The sequence below is a fragment of the Ruditapes philippinarum genome, unplaced genomic scaffold (assembly GCF_026571515.1).
Source record: "Ruditapes philippinarum isolate M1 unplaced genomic scaffold, ASM2657151v2 ctg3808_1_1_1_1, whole genome shotgun sequence".
In the NCBI taxonomy this organism is placed as follows: domain Eukaryota; kingdom Metazoa; phylum Mollusca; class Bivalvia; order Venerida; family Veneridae; genus Ruditapes; species Ruditapes philippinarum.
In genome coordinates, this window is record NW_026865608.1 from 215,823 (window position 1) to 237,257 (window position 21,435).

Below are 21,435 nucleotides of genomic sequence, written 5' to 3' on the forward strand. Positions count from 1 at the left end.
AAAAGTTGTGCTTTCAGAAGTTTGATCCTGTAAGTTTTCACTTGTTTTTCTTCTAAAGTAAGGTACATGTCCCTTTTTAAACCAGTTGGCACGCTTTACCCGAGATCTCTTGTAGCTATGCCCTCTCAGTGATGGGCGATATGTCCGCATTTCTATAAAATTCTTTTTTTTTAATCCAGCTATTATATTTACACAATAAAATCACGAGTTTTCTTTTTGTATATTATCACTTAAATGTAGTCAAAATATATTGTCGTGCAAAAACTTGATTCTGAGATATTTTCGTTCTGGGTTTTACGTAGAGGCGAGATATTGCCCAGACATAAAATAGCACAATATCTCGTCGAGCAGTACTACACCTAAATGATACTCCTGGTACATCTGGCTAACATTTTATCTATTGACTAGGAAATGCGGAGTATCGTATTTCATCCTAATTAGATACACGTGGGATTTGTTCAGAACTTCTATAAGGCTATTTGGATTGTCTCCCTTGAATCAAATGGTTAAATACTTCGAAACAGATACTCCCGGTTGAACCATTAAAATTTATCATGTTATGTGACATGTTAATCAACCGTGGATATCCGACGATGGCGTTTTTCATTACCTTTTTTTTGGTCATGTTGGTGAATTCAAATCATGAAATGCTTTCCTAAATCAGAACATTAGTAAGTTATTTAGTGAAATAAGCCTGTTCTTGCATTGGATAATTCTCCCAAGTGTAAAATGCTAGCTTCAAACGAAGTTTGATAAGAGATGTACATTTGAAGAAGGTACATTTGAGGTTAAAGCATCATTTTAAGGTTCTTTTAATACCTAAGAGAAACTATACCAAAGTGCGACTATGTTAAAGGAGCATACTGCCAGTAGCCGTGAATTTAGAAAAAGTGCACAGAATTGGCCAGGTCAAATTTACAAATAACACACAGTTTGAAATTGGAGTTGTTATTTAAGTTTCTAAATATGTAGATATAAATTATGTCTCTGTTAACAGTTACAATATTTCCATGCATTTTGGGGGAGTACCTGTCGGGTGCGAATATGTGGTTTTGGAGAGAGTCGGTCAATCAGCTCTTATTAGGGTATGTAGAAGACTTTAAATGGTGGAAAAAACAGAAGGTGCATATCTCCCCTTTTAGTTTTTATTTTCAGGCTGTGCATTTTTAAGAAAGCATGTGATTCTAATTATTGACGTTCGCAAATAATGTAAATTAACTATTTTGTAGTTAATGTTCGTGACCAAAACAATATAAAAACAGACTGTCTACTGTCTAGAAAACTAGAAGTTGGACACGTTTGTGAGAAATATATATCTGTGTTAAATATGAAATGCAAATGTACATTTATTTTTGACTTGTGATTAGCCACTGGTAAGTTGCGGTGTTGGGCCTCGGCCGAGAAGCCTTGAGCACTTGATTAGGCAGTGAAGTAACGAAGCGTATATCTAACTTAAAGTGTGGAAGCATTTTCGTCCTTCCTTGAACATTTTTAAATAAACAACCTCTCCTCATAAACACTTGATCAGTAATGATGAAATTATACAGGTAATTAAATGATGAAAAGTTACCTTCCATATTAGTCCAACTAATTGTACTGCTCGACGAGATATTGTGCTATATTTTCGTGTCTGGGCAATATCTCGCCTCTACGCGAGATTCTGCCCCAGAACGAAAATATCTCAGAATCAAGCTTTGGCACGTTAATATATTTTGACTACCTTCCATTCCATATATATATATGAGCCGCGTCATGACAAAACCAACATAGTGGGTTTGCGACCAGCATGGATCCAGACCAGCCTGCGCATCCGCGCAGTCTGATGAGGATCCATTCTGTTCGCTTACCACCCCAATTACTGATAGCGAACAGCATGGATCCTGATCAGACTGCGCGGATGCGCAGGCTGGTCTGGATCCATGCTGGTCGCAAACCCACTATGTTGGTTTTGTCATGACGCGGCTCAGTCATATGCATGAAATGCAGTACTCTTATACTCCTATAATGGATTGTTTTGCAATCGTTACATATTTATATCAAGTGTTAAAAGATAATTAATGGCAAGAGCTAGAACCGCAACACTAATCTTAAAAGATGAATTCTCACTTGTTTCAATATACACTTAAGCCTTATAAATTATTATTTGGACAAGCAGTATTCGCCTTCATTTTTAAACATCTTAATCAATATCCCTACTTTCAAAATTTGGCAGACCTATTACTATATATACAGACACACGAGATGTTGAAGTGAGAGATGATCATAACATACGTGTACAAAAATGTAGTTTAATTTGTCTGGTGTCTCATTTTTATTTTATTTGACCATCATCCCAATGCCGGAAGCAAGCTCAATGGTATCTGTCAATACAGGTGAGCTAAAATTTTAAAATTAACATGCAACGGACGTGAAAATGTCTTCTAGTCATGTTATGTTTTAAGATTCAAATAACCACATAATTTAACTAAATACGTATATCTCTATACAAATATCATTTTACACATTTAACGTTAAAACTTATATGTCACATTTACAACACTGAAAATTAAAACGAAACTGAGAATCAGTCATAATAATGCTGAATGTTTTATTAAATTTTATACCTAGGTATATTGTAAATTATGTAAACTTTCAAAATTAACATTTTGCGTCTCGAATACTGATACAATTCAATACAACAAGATGGCCATGAAATCGCTCACCTGTATATAGGCCCCCGGGGCGGGACAATTTTACCCATGGGCATTTATTTGTACAAACTTGGTAGCCACCCATTAGAAGATGTTTCATGATAAAAATCTAAGCTCTAGCTCTTTAGTTGTTTTTTTTAAAAAAAGAAGATTTTTTAAAGTTTTTTTCTTTCGGTTGCCATGAAAACCAAAGTTCTGCATGAAATAAAATTCTTTGAACAATTTTCTAAGTTGACTACTAACGGAACATTCCTGTGAAGTTTGGATGAAATTGGCTAAGCGGTTTTATGAGGAGATATCGTATAAAGTGAAACTTTACGGACGGACGGACGCCGGACGAAAAGCGATCACAAAAGCTCACGATGTCACTTTGTGACAGGTGAGCTAAAACATATATAAAATAATAACAAATCATCGATATGTAACACAAGACGATATGGTATTATACATTACTTTACTTTACTACATTACTTTAACTTTTTGTCCAAATATTGGTCCTGATAAAAAACACACACACAATAAATTGTTTATTAATAAAGACAAAAATACATGTATAATGATCTGCCACAGTTTGTTAAGCCTTCCAGTGTAACTTTTGCCAAACATAACAAAAACACGAATATAAGATAACAGCAGAAAACTGACCCTACAACCATCTACATTCCTGAGATGAAGTCATAAATAAAGTCTACTACCGGTACTGTCAGCAAAATTCGTATGATAAATATTGCCTTAGTTATTTATGATTATACATTCAACCACAGGGTAGGACCACAAAGTGTTTGGATGGTATATACTGCTTGATAGTGACCTTAAAATGAGATTTTAGTCATAACCTTATAATATGTATATAAATATAGACATGCACAGGGGGCCCACACAGTGTTTGGATGGTATATACTGATTGATAGTGACCTTAAAATGAGATTTTAGTCATAACCTTATAATATGTATATAAATATAGACAAGGGGCATTACTCGCTAAATAGAGAATTTTCGATCACCCTCAAATTCATGCGAGATTTACCACTAATTAAATAAAAAAAATCCAAAAACTATACTGCGTTGCATAGCTTATATAATCCACAATTGATAAACACTAACTCTTTTCTGATTCCCTTAGCCCATTTTAAGAAATTTATTCAAAACCGTTCACTTCTGTCACAAAATTGCTTAGTCGTACGAGATGTCGCAACACCAAATTCCACGGGTAAAATATCAATTTTAAAAGGGGTAGGTACAAATAAACGCATGCAAACAATAACACAACATAGTTTCTATTACCTACCTGCGCAAATAGTCGTGAAGCGCTCTATATTCGTCTGTTTCGAACGAAATCTTCAACTCAGAGCAGAAATCTGCTTCGACGTAGACATCTTGGGGAAACCCCGGTCACGTGACCAGCCGGTGTATCGAGACCTTTCATTGGTTCGGTAGGAACTTTGTTTATAACGACAACCAATGAAAGGTTTCCATACACCATGACCAGAATTTCCAACATGTACAGACGAATATAGAGCGCTTCACGACTATTTGCGCAGGTAGGTAATAGAAACTATGTTGTGTTATTGTTTGCATGCGTTAATTTGTACCTACCCCTTTTAAAATTGATATTTTACCCGTGGAATTTGGTGTTGCGACATCTCGTACGACTAAGCAATTTTGTGACAGAAGTGAACGGTTTTGAATAAATTTCTAAAAATGGGATAAGGGAATCAGAAAAGAGTTAGTGTTTATCAATTGTGGATTATATAAGCTATGCAACGCAGTATAGTTTTTGGATTTTTTTTATTTAATTAGTGGAAAATCTCGCATGAATTTGAGGGTGATCGAAAATTCTCTATTTAGCGAGTAATGCCCCTTGTCTATATTTATATACATATTATAAGGTTATGACTAAAATCTCATTTTAAGGTCACTATCAAGCAGTATATACCATCCAAACACTGTGTGGGCCCCCTGTGCATTCAACTACTCGACCTTTTCCGTCAGTCTTCGGATATTATAGATAATAGCCGAGGCAGTTCCGAATGTTATACATTATGACGACATGCCACTTTACCGAAAGATAAATAAGTAAAAACACGGAAAGAGGAGGAAATGCACAGAAAGATATATACACAGTTTTTGAAAAGAGTTAGTAAACGCTTCAGAGAACATCGGAGGAAGAACATTGTGAATGGTTTTGAAATTAAACACCTTTTTGTACGGAATTATAAAAAAAAACATATCTTATCTTGACAATCAAAGTTATGAACATATAAAAGTCACATATAAAATATTCAATATGTAGGTGTTGATGTAAGTGTGAAGTCAATAAATGAATCAAATATGTCCATTAATAACAAAAATACGCAATTTAAGCAAAATTCATTGACTTTATCATCACGGTCATGGTCATGTTAAGGTCAGATTCAAATTATCCAACATGTCGGTCTTGTGATGAGCTTAGTTTTGTCAAAGTATTTATCAAATCAATAAATAGGTAGCAAATTTTGTCAATATAAGCAATATTCATTAGCTAGACATGAACGGCTAAGACCATTTTAAAGTGAAGGCCATATTTCAATTATTCAACACGTCCGTTTTGTCATTGGCGTTGTTTTGGTCATGTCCAAGTATATTTCAAAACCGTAAAAACATATCAAAGGTATGACAATTTAAGCAAAATACAGGAGTCGTTTTGTCGAAGTATAATTTAAAGTTACCTTTAAAAATAAAGTTATCACAATTTAGAACTTACATTAATTTAATAACTTTACATTGACGTTAAGGTTATATTAAGATCAATGCTATCTTTGAATCATCCAACATGTCCAACATGTAGGTTTTGTCATAATTGCTGTTTTCTCCATGCATTAAATCAATTGATAAATACCATTTTATAGAAATCTAAGCAAAATACAATAAGTTGGTCTTGAGCGACCTGGGTTATTTAAAGATCAAGGTCACATTTAAATTTTAAACAGTCAGTTTTGTAAAAATGTTATTTTGTCCTAGTATGAATGAATATGTTCACGTTATGATAATTTAAACAAAAATTTGATCCTGGCGATCTATGGCATTCAAAGGTCAAGATCATATGCGAAATATATTATTCAACATGTTAGTTTTGTCAAAGGTGTTGGCAGTTTAGGCAAAATTCAATAATATGACATTGAATGTTAAAGTCAAATATAAAGTCACATGCATTAAATCATCGCCTTGAAGTTCTCGTTCTAGTTCTAAGCGTTGCTGTGTCAAAGTATGTAGACAGTCTATTCATAAATGTAATAAAGTGATAGCAAATTATATATTTACAAAATTCAATAATCTGACCTTCAAGATCAAAATCATTTATGATACAAGGTAAAATTTAAGTTTAGTGTTCTTGAAGGTCTTTAGTTGTATCAAAGTATGAAGCAATGTATTCATAAATAAAAAAGTAATAGCCAGTTATGGTACAAATCAAGCATAATTAACAATTTGACCTTCAAGGGCAAGGTCATTTATTAAGTACTGTACTAGTAAATAATGACCAAAAAATATAACCAAAACCGTTGATTCTTTTCTTTATATAAAAAATAAATATATCACTTCAATGGCTTGATAATTCTAAAATCAATCTCTTCATGTAGTTAAATATAAAATGTATCGTTGCAGCTTCAAACAATGTTTTCGTTGGTAAATGTTTTTTTCTGATATGACAGTATTTACGTTCATCACCAAGAATTATTTTTCACAAGTCATCCACTGAATCGATCGTTGTTCACATAAATCAAAATAAAAACTATTAAAGAAATTATTTAACTTTGCTCTCTTCAACAGCAAAATTTCCACGTCTGTTGTTGTTGTTGTCGTTGCGGTGGTGGTGGTGGTGGCTGTTGTTGTTGTTGTTCATAATTGTATATAAAAAGGTTTGTATGGTTGACAACAATCACGTGAAATGACTTGTTGTCCAAACATGTTTTAACATTCCTTTTTTGTCATATTCAAGCAGTAAGGTTTTCACATTAACTATTGAAGTATCCTGGGGATAACTTTCAAAACCTCTGACTAGATCACCATGCGTAGATATTTTTGCACAATCTTTCTTATTTCATTTGATAAAAAAAATATCACACAACATTATAATGAAACATAAAATTGACGTTCCGATCTATATCAAAAGATCGATAAATAGATAATATATCCAAATGTTTAAAAAAATGAAAAATTTCCAAACTTCATATGAAATGATTTACCAAACATTTTTTATAAATTATCGGTCTAGCTTCTTTGTGAACTAGCTTTAATGTCATTACCATATTAGTTCTAAAAACTTTTTGTATAAACAAGTTACACTAACTCCTTTCTTAAAACACTTATACTAACTGACTGTGTTTAAGTCTTAATTCCATGGAACTACATGTTTTCATAGTGTTCATGTACTGGATTTTTCCAGGTTTCACTGCAGTTCCCTGTACCTTGTAAAACTGTTTGAACTATTTCTTATGACAGCTATTCCAATGAAATATTAACTACCTGGAACTATAGCTAATTTATTTATATTCACTAGTGAAAGTTCCATTAGAGTGTCAACATCTAGTGCAGGACTATGAACATGTCTAGTTCCCCAATGTCTTATGGGATCGATCATAAATATTCGAAAACCGGTGTCATTTAAGTTTCTTAACACCTTCAACTGATCCGGAATCTCAACGTTTCCCCATTTTTCGGATGTGAACTTTACCGCCACGGGTTTCTTTGCTTTATATAAAACTTGGAATCCATAACCAAAGTGAATTTCAATACAAATTTGTTTAACATATGGAAGAACTCCTGAGGTAATAATCTCCGGTAGTGTACTCCACTCCCATCCTTCTATATCAATCTTTAAGATGTCAATATTTCTCTGAAAGCAATAAAAAATTTGTTAGTCAATAATTAAGTTATTTCAACCATTAACCTCAATGGTAGGATACTACGTCATCGCGCAGCTGCTAATTGCCTCCACTCGAACCATTTTTGCAGAAAATCCGTCGATAATGGACAGTGCCAAAAACTGGAAGATGGGGAAGTCCATAAATTAATACACCAGGTTCAATGGTAGGATACTACGTCATCGCGCACCTGCTAATTGCCTCCACTCGAACCATTTTTGCAGAAAATCCGTCGATAATGGACAGTGCCAAAAACTGGAAGATGGGGAAGTCCATAAATTAATACACCAGGTTCAATGGTAGGATACTACGTCATCGCACACCTGCTAAATGCTCCCACTCGGACCATTTTTTTGCAGAAAAACCGTCGACGCGAAGGTAAAATACAATTTTACTTTAAGAAAAAGAGTATCAAAAATCATGAAGTGCACCAAAGAATGGCTATATTAGTTGAACCTGGTGTATTTGTTTATGGACTTCTCAATCTTCAAGTTTTTGGCATTGTCCATTATCAAGTTTGGGTATATTAAGATGAAACAGCATTGAGCCTGGTCAGACTGCAAGTTCATGTAGGCTGGCCTGACTATATACTGCAAGCAAAGCCTAATCAATTTCGGTTCCAGATATTTAAGATTTAAACATTGCGCATTACTATAAACTTCAAGCAAAACTGGGTCTTATATATTTTTAGATGGTAAAATTCGTGTCTGTAATCGGTAAAATGTTTTTTGTTTCTCTTCAAAAAATATCATACAAAATTACTTGTACATGTACCTATAACTGAAAGAATGATGTTTGTCAAAATAGCAGATATAATTCGGTTCTAACCCAAAGCAATTTAATTAGTCTAAGAACGTTGATGAAAATGATAAACTTTTTTTTAATTACTCACGTTTGTGTGGTTAAGGGACTTAATTATTTCATTAAGTGTTTGCATTTTCCAGTCTGTACGACTTTCCTTTTGAAGAGTTCTCCAATTCTCAGGTGATGATCGGATGTAACTTTTGCCTGATAACCCAATCAGATGAAAGTTTACTTCATTTGGTATAGTAACACCAGTTACTGATCGACTGTAATATTGATAAAATACATCTAGATAAACATGCAGTCGCAACTTTCCGGTCCTTTATCAGATGAGGACCTCGAACAAAATAATAGGAATATATTGAACGAAAACAGTCTTTTGGTAAGTAGGCTTTTATGCAAAGGATACTTTAAAATTATTACGGGTAATTAGCGAGGTGTTCCGCATAGAATACATTTGGAACACCTCACCGATCACCTAAGTTTGATAGTTGCCAAAAAGTTGCAATTAGTTAAGAAGTGCATAATTGTTTTTCATTACAATTATTTTCTATGGAAATGGAACGAGGATGATTAATATAATAGTTTGATCTCAAAAGACTATAGCTTCAATGGTATACAACAAAGCGTTAGATCGTAATCAGGATCCCTGTGTCATCGCTGCTCATGAGATTCTTAAAACATGATATAATCATATCCCAGTTAAAATGAAATTAATAACAACATTATACACTTATTTTTTTCGAAATGAATGTTAAATGAACAGGGCAGGAAAAGTTTAAATAAAGCAAATACCTAGGATCAAATGTATGTATTTCACATTTGTAAGTTCTCCAAACTGCTTCCTCAAATTGAAAGTCAAAGTTAGACCTGAAAAAAGGACAGAAATATTATACATTATTTGTCATTTGTACATCTTATTTATGCTGATACGTATAATACCAAAATAAAACTAATGTGCACTTTAAAACAAAGATGTCTTTCAGAATTGGTACGATTTCGAAACAACAACATTTTTTACATTTTGTGCGTCTTCGAAAGATTTTTTCTTTTCTTTGAGCAACCATCAAAACTTGAAAAAATAAACAAAATAGCCTCCGCCAGGCGGGGGCAGAGCTCGACTTTTTTACTTTTTCTAAAAGCAAACACATAAATGGTTTAATAGGTTTGTCTAGTCAACCTTCTTGTATTGTTCAAGTATGAATCATTTTCATAAATAAATGACAAAGTTAAGAAAATATCAACAGAATTCAAGGTCAAAGTCATGCATGAGTCAAGGTCATTTTGAGTTTGATACATGGGTGCAAGTTGAAAATTTGGAAAAACCTGAAAAACTTTATTCATAATCATTTTCATACACTCATAATCTATAAGTTAAAAAATCATGATGAAATTTGTCACAAAAAAAACACCTGAGTTTCAGGCATATGCTGAAAACTTGCACCCATGTTTGATATACATTGAGGTCCTGATCTAAAATACTTTGTGTTTAATATATATATATATATATATATATATATATATATATATATATATATATGAAGTTAATCCATTTATAAATAACAAAGTTATAGACAGTTACAGAAAGAAAGAAAAAACAAGACAATTTCATTAATTTGATGGTCGAGATCAATTAAAGGTCAGATCACATCTAAATTATTCAATATGTTTGTTTGAAGCAAGTCTTCTTTTATCCAAGAATAAATCAAATCTGTACATAAATAACAAAATGTTGAAAGTTTAACCAGCAAACAATAATTTGACCTTGACGGTCATTGTCATTTAAAGGTCAAGGTCAGTTCAACATTTAAGAAAGTCTTGTCAAAAAGGTTGTTTTGTTCATGTATGAAGATAATCCATTGAATAATTACCAAATTTTATTTAATTATAGCAAAAATCAGAGAAATTTCAATAATTTAACCTTCAAGGTTAATGTCATAAATAAGCAAAGATCAATTTTATATTTTTCTGGTCCTTCGGAATCATTGATGCCAGCACTATTAAGTGTTGAGAATTGAGTACCGCTCTTGAGTACCGCTAAAGCCGGTGCTACGGTGGCGTGAGGGATATTGCACGTATCCATTTTCCCTCATGTACAGACTCAATCAAACAGAGTCTGCAATTCTCTTGTTATTTTGTTGTGATTAATGCTTCCGAGGGATCACTTTGTTTCCAGATTGTTTCTAGTTTGATATACAAAAAGGTCTTAACCTAAAGATGTTTTATCTTAATATGAAGTCAATCAATTTATTAATAACAAAGTTATAACCAGTTTCAGCAAAATAAAACAGTTTCAATAATTTGACCTTCAATGTCAAAGTCACTTATGAGTGAAGGTCAACGTCTGTGTGGTCAACTTAAAGGCCTATCCTAGAAGATCATTATGTTCCAGCTTGAAGACAATATATATTGAAAGTTATAGCCACTAATATGAAAATTATAGCCACTAATAGCAAACATCAGCAAAAAATCAAGTTAACCTTGAGTGTCAAGGTCTTTTATAAATGAAGGTCGATGTAAGTGCAGTCTACTTGAGGGTCTTGTCTCAAGGATTGTTGTGGCCAAGTATGAAGACAACACGCTCAGAACTTAAAAAGTTATGATCAAGGTTAAAGTTTGTGGACGGCAACAGTTACGCCGTCATGACTGTAACAATAACTCTTTTTTTATTTTATTCACTTTTTTTCGAGTCGAGATAACAAAAACGACGAAACCAAAGTTTTACCATCAATTTGAATAGAAGGTCAACTTTGATCATTTGCATCTTACAAGTTTACAATATCATCGCAACCCACGGGTACTGATTTCGCTATTTAACTACATCGCGAATGAAAGTATGTAACGAATACGCATGGGATACAAAGGTCGAGTTTTCAAGTGTTAATATAAATGGAAAAAAAATACCGTAGATCTAAGTCAACTGAGTTGATTTGATGTAAAATTCCTTTTAAGGCTTTTTATTTATTATATATAATTTCTCAACTAAATGTCGCGTGATTATGATATAGTGGACATCTCCCGAATTAAAGTGAAAGATCCTTGCCATCACAGAGATATCTTTGTACTGCATCATAATCTTATATTTTGTAAAAATATAATAAGGAATTACATTGTTACATGCTATAAAAATACGAGTCTTTGGGAACGTAATTACGTTGTATATCAATGTTCGGTCACCATAATTAGTATGTTTATCTGGGTTGTTTTGTTAAACAATAATTTTCGCAGATCTACTTCTACTTTGTTTTTTTTCTTTAAAGACCTTAATTTTCATTTACTCAAAACAGTAAAGAAATGCATGTGATCGAAGTTCGACGTTATATACGAATTATAAAATAACTGTTTCAGAACAATTTGTCAAGATGTAAGTAATACGTCTAAATAAAGCTACGTTTTCAAAGAGTCCTATGACAATTTACCATCTATATAAATATCTATATTTCATTTCTTTTCGCTTTCTTTTTTTTTACTTGACAATACCTAAAGATAATTCTTTACAATAAATTACGTTTGTTGCTTCGTCAATTACACCATGCAGTTTGTCTTGTTTGGATGAATTAACATATTGCATAATTTCAGCACTGATTTATCGCATCAAAATTTCAACTTCTGTTGAAGTTAAACTTCTACTACATTCAAATTATGATTGGGGATATATACAGGGTATATTTATGGTAAATTGATGTTTGTTTAAGATAACGAGATGCTATTTATATATACATGTAATAAAAATAAAAGAGTGGGAAAATAATAGAACCCTGGGGAACTCCGGAAATTACAAACCTTCTAATGGTGATGATTGTTCCAACTTTTACTATATGACAATACATTTTTGCTGACTTACCTATTTATTTCGAAGCTGCAAATTTTTTTAATTCACATTTGTATATATTTTATTTAAGAACAAAATCCTCCTCTCATATCGTTTAAAATATGTCAAAAAAAGCCTCACCCAAATGAATACACCAGACAGGATGATGGTGCAGGCTTGAATTTGTCGTCTGCGCAAATATTCTTTCCCTTGTCGCTCTTGGTTGGACCAAGTCTCGTTCTATTATAACAACGATATTGCGGCAAATTTATATACCTGAAATCATCAACATATGTTATTATCATCATATGAGCCGCGCCATGACAAAACCAACAAAATGGGTTTGCGACCAACATGGATCCAGATCCGCGCAGTCTGATCAGGATCCATGATGTTCGCTTACAAACCCTATAAGTTGAGAAACTGATAGCGAACACCATGGATCCTGATCAGACTGCGCGGCTCAATTAAAACAATAATTACATGCTTTCTGTATTAGTCAGTTCATATAAATATGAAATAAGAGAGGCATTGTGACCAAGTCTCGTTATATCATAGCAACGGAATTGTGGCAAATTAATATACCTGAAACCAACAATATAAAATAATCAAATAATCATTTACAATAGCAACATGTTTTTAGTCATTGTTTGTCAATTCATATAAAAATTAAATATCGGGAGCACGGTGACATCGGATTCGAGCCTTATATGGCCCTAATACTCCAATGCATAAGAAGATAATTGGGTCACTTAAAAAATTTCTAGAGGTCCTCTAGGAATACAATATCCAAAATATCTTAACTCTATTAATGTAGTGCTAAGAAATGAAAGAAGTATAATATCTTTACTGTTTTCACATGCTTGAACCAGAGAAAGAGTCATAATACTACTGGTTTCATATTTTCTATGGCAGTCAAAATACTACTTTGTTCACATTTTGCTACCCTTACCATACATTACTGCATTGTTCAACATCTAACACGCTCTAATCCATGAATAAAACATTATTAAACACATGTTTGACGTTTCTTTACAAAGAAATTTTGATTTCTATCTATATATCTATACTGTAACACCCTCTTTCGAGTATTATGTGCAGGTTTCTGACTTATGAGATAACCTGCCTTTGAAATTGTGTGGCAGTTCACTAGACAATGATATTTACCAAATATATAAGCTATGCGCATTCAATTTGTAGTTTCAAACAATAAGACTTTACCTAAATATATATAAACTAAGTAATCCCTTGGGCAAATTTGAACAGATCGCCGATTATTCATTATCGTTTCGGAAGCAATATTTTGATTGAAAAATGTAGTTCTATGCACATTTCTTTTGATGATCATTGCACAATACCTATTTTGCTGCTCATAAACGATTACACACCCCATGCATAAGCAAAACATTATATGTCGCCGCGTCCCCACGAAGCGAAAAACAATGAGCAATGAAATTATTTATTTATTTATTATTATTTTATTTGCCATCCATTGAAATTTTTTTTAAATTAAGTGTGACCATACGTAATTGAGACCATTTTACGAAGTAACGCCGAATTCGTGAATAAAGCATTAAAGCAACGGCGGTCATCTCATTAAAATAACCTAATTTTTATTTTCCCTGCTTCCTTCTATAATTATACAATACTTGTAGTTTGAAAAATGTCTTATGTATAAAGAATTTGAAAAAAATAATGTTTTAAATGTGTTACATGGACATATTTATTTGACGAAACATCAAAGTCATAATCAGACTGTCTTTCTCACGAATGATCGAAAGAAGTAAATTTATTAATGAAAAAAATGTAATGCTGGTTAAAGTAGCAGCCGTATGCGCTCATTCACTTCTTTAAATTTTATTTAGAACACAATATTTTGTTTTACTTATTGCGTTAATCTTTTTGACAATAGCGTTGCACAGATTCTGCGTTACTTTGGCGTTATTTGCACATTTCTGCGTTACTGGATATGTACGGTGGTGACTATCAGTTTCGAATTAGGGATGTCCCAAATATCGTCCACAGGTATACATTTTGTATTTAGGTTTCAAGAAGCACAATTATAAAATTTACTTGTTTAAAATTTTTATTATACTTGCACACGATATAATAATAATTAAATAATCCGAGTCAACTAATCCTAACAGTTAACTACTATTTGTTAATTGAATGTTTAAATGTCGTAGCGTATGTTAGATCGAAAGTTCGTATCGTTTCTCTGTAATCCTACTAATGGTTTCGAGGTCTTATTTCAAAGTTTGACAACATCAGTCTTGTTAACAAAGTTTACACTCAGGACGGGGTCAATTTTGACTTCAGGATCATGATTGATGTGACTTTTTTAAAGGTAATGCGACACGTCAAATCTATGCGCCGGGGACCATCCAGTTTCATAAAAGAAGACTTAAATGTATTTTTCTATGTATGTGTTAAGTGATACTCAATGCTAGGCCAATGAAATGATTAGTTTACAGAATACCACGGGCGGGGCTACATGCTGAATACCCATTCATTTTCGCAATCAATAATTACAGAGGGAAAGAGGATTTTTAAAGATTTCATTTTTAAGTATATTTCTAGCTCCTATGTACTATTTAAGAATTAGAATGCAGCAATTTAAATCACTTTTGTAGATGGTTGAATGTGAAGATAAGTCAAAATCTTTCTCATGGGTTAGAAAGACATGTTTGATGTGAATTTTTAAATAACGACGGACGACTCACAATGGACAAACGACAAACATAATGCGATAACAAAAGCTAACCTCGCAGCTCTATGTGATCACATTGGCTAATATAAACACTATATAAGACCTAAAGACGAAGCATTTCTTTAAAAAAAAATTCAGTACAGTACATTAATTATATAGTTATATTCAGCCGGATTTACAAATTATAGGTTTAGCATGAAAACTAATCCCGTTTTCCTACAGCTTCGTTATCTTCTATAGTAATAAAACTAACAATCTCTGTAAAGAAATTGAATGTAGACTGAAATTATAAAATAATTTGAGCCGCGACATGACAAAACCAAAATAGTGTGTTAGCGACCAGCATGGATCCAGACCAGCCTGCGCATCCGCGCAGTCTGATCAGGATCCATGCTGTTTGCTATCAGTTTCTCTACTTGTAATAGTCGGTAAGCGAACAGCATGGATCCTGATCAGACTGCTAGGATGCGCAGGCTGGTCTGGATCCATGCTGGTCGCAAAAGCATTACGTTGGTTTTGTCATGACGCGGCTCATTTAACATTTCTTTAATACAAAAATTAATACGGATCAAGATGTCAGAAGCCTATGTACAGTATTTTCATTCCCTTTTAAAACAAACAAAAAAACAAACAAGAGTTTTTCTCGGGTTGCGCATTTCAACGATGTAATGTGTTATGTTGAATGTATTACATAATACTCATTTTCCTATGATGATAATTATCATGGCGGTGATGGTGTTGTTGGTAGTTTTCACTCCGGACCATGACAGTAAGCCACATTGAATTCACCAGAGCACAGTTCAGCCACCGCATCGTTCCTGGACAGGCTGTCAAACAGTTTACCAGTACTAGATGATTTCTTAGTGGAGTGTAAAACATTATAGTTATATTAGAGAACTAGCGGTAATAATACATTATCGGTAATAATACATTATCTATGTCTCCTGATTAATTCCAAACTGACCTGCACATCATTGCAGTGTGACCAGAGAACAGGTTTTAACTTAATGTTAGCTTCATATTATCATTTTGAAATTTCTTGATTTTATATTTCATTTTATCGCGTGTAAAATTCGACTTAAATTAAGTAAGTTTCATAAAAAATAAAAGTAGAAATAACATCATTTCAATACAAATTATTACATAGAGGATATTGAATGAGTGTAGGTTTAATACTAAATTTATTGAACGAGTTGAATAAAATCATATTATGCGAGCCTCTGGCGAGCATAATATTGTTTTATTCAACGAGTTCAATAAATTTAGTATTGAATCTACACGAATATAATATTCTATTTATCACATATATAAAATAAGAACGGTAAACTGTTAACAAAGGTCATTTTTCTTTGACGAGCCTATAGTGTAACGCTGATATTAGCGCGCTTTAACGCTATGTTTATAGTGCAAATGACGTGACGTCAAAGTGTTATTACACTAGTGTAATATTGTCTAGTGTAATATCGTTTTTATTAAATGGCTTTATTACACTCCTGCGCCGCGGTTTATGTGATAAATGTATATGTTTTGAACACCGAAATGTTGACAATATTTCAGAATTAGCTATAACTGTGTCATTCAACATTGTGAATTCTGAAATGGATTTGATCATCAGGCATATCTTTCACTCATTGTTCTGCCAAAAATGATCTGTTTCCTTTGTCAACTACATGTAGATACAAACTTTACACATTATAGAACGTTTCCACTAAATATATTTGTTTGCATCAAAGTCACGTTTTAGAACTTAATTCTAATCCGTATTATTTCCGGGATGATTATGAATAATCGGCGGGGTGTTCCGAATAATTTCACAAATTCAGAACATTAGTTTAAATTTATTTTATTCATAATCATACACAACAAAAAATATACATGCATTCCTTATATACAATGTTGAAATGGACTATAAAGAAAGATATAAAATCTTATAAAGTTCTTCTCCGAAAATTCATTACATTGTATATGGTAAGGGTCAACTTACTTCCAGAATGTATGATACAATGTGTTATCGTCCATACCATCTAGTTGATTGTCAGACGGTATCCGGTACAGTAAACTCTCATTTATATCCCGATCAAATATACTATATCTATCATGCTGAAACATGCTCTGAAATGAAATATAAAATTACGTTAGGTGTAAATACGAGTCAAGCTTTGAAATTCGTTGATGGCCATCATTGTATTTTCCTGTTCGAAAAACATAACTCCTTAAATACAGACAATGTAATGTTTGATAATGTATGTGTATACATATCTGACATCAAAAGAAAAATAATTATTATTTCGGTAAAATTATGAAAATATGTCTTGTTATAATAAATCCGCTTAAAATACTCACTGATGTACAATTATAAACAGATCCGAATTAATGTCAACAGGTAAACATTTTTTTTAATTTAGGCGGAATTTTACCCGATATTTTGAAATAAACTTACATGATTAGTCATTAAAAGTAGGTTAGGCCGAAAATTTTGTAGTGTTAATATTGTGTTCGAAATCCTTATCCGAAGTTTGGCGGACAAGGCCGAGAAAAGATGCGATTGACAGTCCCTTTGAAAAAGAACTAATTTTAACCCCTGGACCACGGGGAAATTATAAGAAAACAATCTGAAGCAAACCACATTATTGTAAATTAGGGTTTGTAATCCTTATTAATTTCGAGATATTTTGGTCACGGTAAACCTGTTGTTTAACACTGATGAAAATAATTTAGCAAGAATCTTCTCCCTCAAACAGTCCGACATGTATGTAATATTTCAATACTTTGAGAACTACTTTTTGTTGTTAGGATTGTTGGGAAACGCTGTTCCTGATATTGAATATCAGCATTGTAGTTCCTTATCTGCGATCAGAAAATACAAATATATAATTAATGGTAGAATATAATTGCAATTGGATTGAGACGGAATTAGCCACGGGTGATGGTCCATAAATATAGGTTTAGTTATCAGTGTTTTCGTTGATAAAATACGGCTCTATCAATCGTCAAACTTTTCGGCCGTTTCCGTCAGTCTTCGGATCTTGATTACAGATTATCGGTATTATTAGTTATAAAGATTTTGATACGTTATATAGCCCTATATAAACGATTGTTTAAAAACGATGGTTTATATACGGCCATATAACCTGTCAGAAATATTTTAACAAATTTATACACAGCAAGCATCTTTTAGACGAAACGTGAAATTTCTTCATAAATTGACAGCAGTCGTGTACAGTCCAATTAATATATCAGACGATACGGGCTTGTTATAATTTCTGATGGTCAAACCCGAAGAAGTAAAAATACTAAACATATTTCATATTCAAAGAGCATGTTAAATGGAAAAATTAAAAGAAAACTGTGTTTACCATTGATATACCATTGTTGTATCCGTATGCTGTAAGAATAACAATCAGAGTTGTCGTTATTGCTAGTGTATACGTGTTTCTCGATACAAATGACCTTGACACAAGCACCATTCTGTCATCCACCGGATGTTGTCTGTAATTGAGAAGGAGACATATTTTTAAATATTTCATTAGTTTCAATAATGTTTGAGGGAAGTAGATTACGGAGATTTTATGTACTTCTTCTTTGATGACTATAAGTATATACCATAGTATGGTGGCTGATTTACGCCATGTCGTTCCAACTTTGTTGTCCCTTCGTGTTTTCGCTTTTTCGCATTTTCGAGGCAACAAAGCGTAAATACGACAAAAGGAGAGCGAAAATACAACACATAAAATCTGTCGTATATTCGCATTCCATCTGTCGTATTTTCGCTTTTTCGCATTGTTAAATTTTCGCTTTTTCGTATTGTTACATTTTCGCATTGTTACATTTTCGCTTTTTTGCATTGTGACATTTTCGCATTTTCGCGTTCCGGTTGCACATGCGCATGGAGACATGAATCTGAAAACACCTAAACGTTACAGCTAATGATATTTTTTGTACCATTGATTTATTTCTTCCCTGCGTTAAATACCGTGAACTAAGAGAAGCACAGTATAATACAATATGATCTAAATACTGTTTTTTGAATTTTTCTATGAATTTTTATTTTTCTCCTTTTATTGATATTCGTGCAATATGGTGAAGACAGAATGACCATCAAGAGATCTTTGTATTAAAGACCTGATGAAGCCTGACAACATGGTATAATGTAATAATGAAAAAAAAAGATTTTGCATATTATTATATAAATTTTAAATGAACTTTATCCAACATGCAGTCTATGTAATCAGATAAAGTACGTTTTAAAAACTCAAGTACTAGAATAACAGACATAATAAAATGTTTTCCTGTGAAAATACACCATAATCTCAGACATCTATTAAAAGATGTGTGCTGGCAGTGCCTTTATCGTAAATCTCATGTTACACCCGTCAGCAAAATAAACTGATAATCTAAAGATGGTAGGAACAAATAACTGTATTTATTATAATAATTGTTGCATTAAATGATTAAAAAAAATCTGAAAGCCTTACCGTTATATTATTTAATTATTTTACATATGTAAGGAGCGGGGTGATACTTTTAAAGATATACTATGCTCATCTTTGAGCCAAGTATTTTAGTCGAAGAAATGTATTAAAACCTATGAAATTCGTACTGAATATGTCTAATTTAAATAAAAAATGAATAACAAACTATATTGGAAGTCACGTTCTCTTATACAGGACAAATAAAGTTGGTCTTTTCTTTAAAAAAACTGCCAGTTTTTTTAATGACACTTTATATTCATATTGTGACGACCTATGTGTGTAGACTTTAGAACATTACATATTAACTTTGTGTGAAGTCAAAACATGTTTATTTCATATTTACAAAGAGACCGTGTATCAATTATCAATATTTTCTGATATCAAATTTGAGCATAGTATATCTATAAATTATACATCTACGTGAATACAACATATCTTATAAAGGACTAATAAATAATGAATTGATGTCTCCATGCGCATGCACAGCTGGAACGCGAAAATGTAAAAAAAAATATAACTATGCGAAAATGTAACTGTGCGAAAAAGCGAAAATGCAAAGTAATACTTTGTCGTCTCTTTGTGTTTTCGCATTTTTGTATTTTGATCGCGAAAAAGCGAAAATACGACAGATAGAATGCAAATATACGACAGATTTTTATGTGTCGCACTTTCGCCCTCTCTCCGTCGTATTTTCGCTCCTTTGCCTCGAAAAATGCAAAAAATGATAATTCATACATGAAAATCTGAAATTTCATAAATGGGCATGTTATCGAATATGTAATTAAAATATACTTTTTCATAAGATTTCAAAGTCATGGTCAAAAACAACAACAACACGAAATATATAATGATATAAATCGGGAGAAATATCAAATGAACTTGAAAGTTTATACGCACGCACACACACGCGCACGCACACGTACGCACGCACCAAAGAAACAAACAAAATTAATACTGGCGAACTAAGTGTTCCATAGCTCAGCAGTCTGGCCTATAAAGGTTAAATACTGGTCATTCAACACCAGCATGCTGCATCATGAACTGTTTGAATTTGGTGTAATCAGTGTAATATTCTACCGTTTCAATCATTTGTAGTTTTAAAACAGTAAAAATATGTTACTTTAATCTTCCTCATCATCTGTTGTTTGTTGATGTTGTTTTTGCGACGGACGCGCCCTCAGGCGCGTTCAGAGCTAAGTCATCTACACATGGGATTTCGTTGGCTACAATCGCGCAAGGTGTCCTCAACCGATTAACAGCCCAAGAAATAGTACATGAATTTGATCCTTTAAAACTCCCATACTTTGTCGGGATATCTTAATATCTTCCATATTTATCCTTTTCAATTTCAAATTAAGTTATCCAAGTTAAAATATGAACGTATATGATTGAGAAAAACGTTGTAGTCCCGTAGTATTATTGCGCAATATGCAAATTACTGCCGAAACGATTTACCGCTGTCGAAAAAGTAGGATAGCAAATTATACTATAATAAAGGTGTAAGCTCTGAGTTACAAGAAATTATTAGTAGGAAATAAATGATTCTACATTATACAAAACATTATTATTAACAAATCAATAGTTTTTCGTGACTCTAGAATAACTCGCGTATTAATAAAAGAAGAACTATTTTTGTGACTCATACCGCGGGTTTAGCTGAATATTCAGCAGTTATTAATAAATTAGATACAGAACAATGGTTAATATAAATATCTTATTTTTGAAAATGCATGTAACAAGAGAGTTTTACATCACTTTACCACCATGTAGTCTTTCATGGTAATCTTTATTGAAGGAAGTTATAATATCAGTTCTACTTCCGATTCTTGTGGTTTGTTTACATATTTTTCTAGGTCACGATATGAGTTAACCTTCGCTATTCTAAAAAAAGATTCTGCACCACCTGTGCTGATTTTTGGACAGGCGATTAGGGATGTAATAAACCAGCCGATTATATGCAATACTTTTATAAATTCTATACAATTGAAAGAAGCAATCAAGTTGAAAATGGAATTTAGTGTGAAATTGAAAAGGACAACTAAACACT

At 32.7% G+C, this 21,435-nt stretch overlaps 1 protein-coding gene across 1 annotated transcript; it reads right to left on the bottom strand.

The window, feature by feature from the left end:
- Positions 1-4,430: 4,430 nt before the first annotated feature.
- Positions 4,431-18,407, bottom strand: LOC132729726 (probable methyltransferase-like protein 24). The gene is made up of 6 exons (XM_060715551.1): positions 18,273-18,407; positions 16,901-17,028; positions 12,348-12,482; positions 9,191-9,265; positions 8,484-8,661; positions 4,431-7,563 (listed from the first exon to the last, which is right to left on the bottom strand). The coding sequence occupies exons 1-6, from the start codon at positions 18,381-18,383 to the stop codon at positions 7,186-7,188; spliced, it is 1,005 nt and encodes a 334-aa protein (XP_060571534.1). The 5' UTR covers positions 18,384-18,407; the 3' UTR covers positions 4,431-7,185.
- Between the last annotated feature and the right edge of the window lie 3,028 nt (positions 18,408-21,435).

Coding starts and splice junctions, on each gene's coding strand:
- LOC132729726 (XM_060715551.1), bottom strand. CDS start 18,383: ATGGTGCTTGTGTCAAGGTCATTTGTATCGAGAAACACGTATACACTA. Junction 12,483..16,900: donor TTGTATCATACATTCTGGAA/GTAAGTTGACCC, acceptor TGATGATTTCAG/GTATATAAATTTGCCGCAAT. Junction 9,266..12,347: donor TGTCTGGTGTATTCATTTGG/GTGAGGCTTTTT, acceptor TCCTTTTTTCAG/GTCTAACTTTGACTTTCAAT.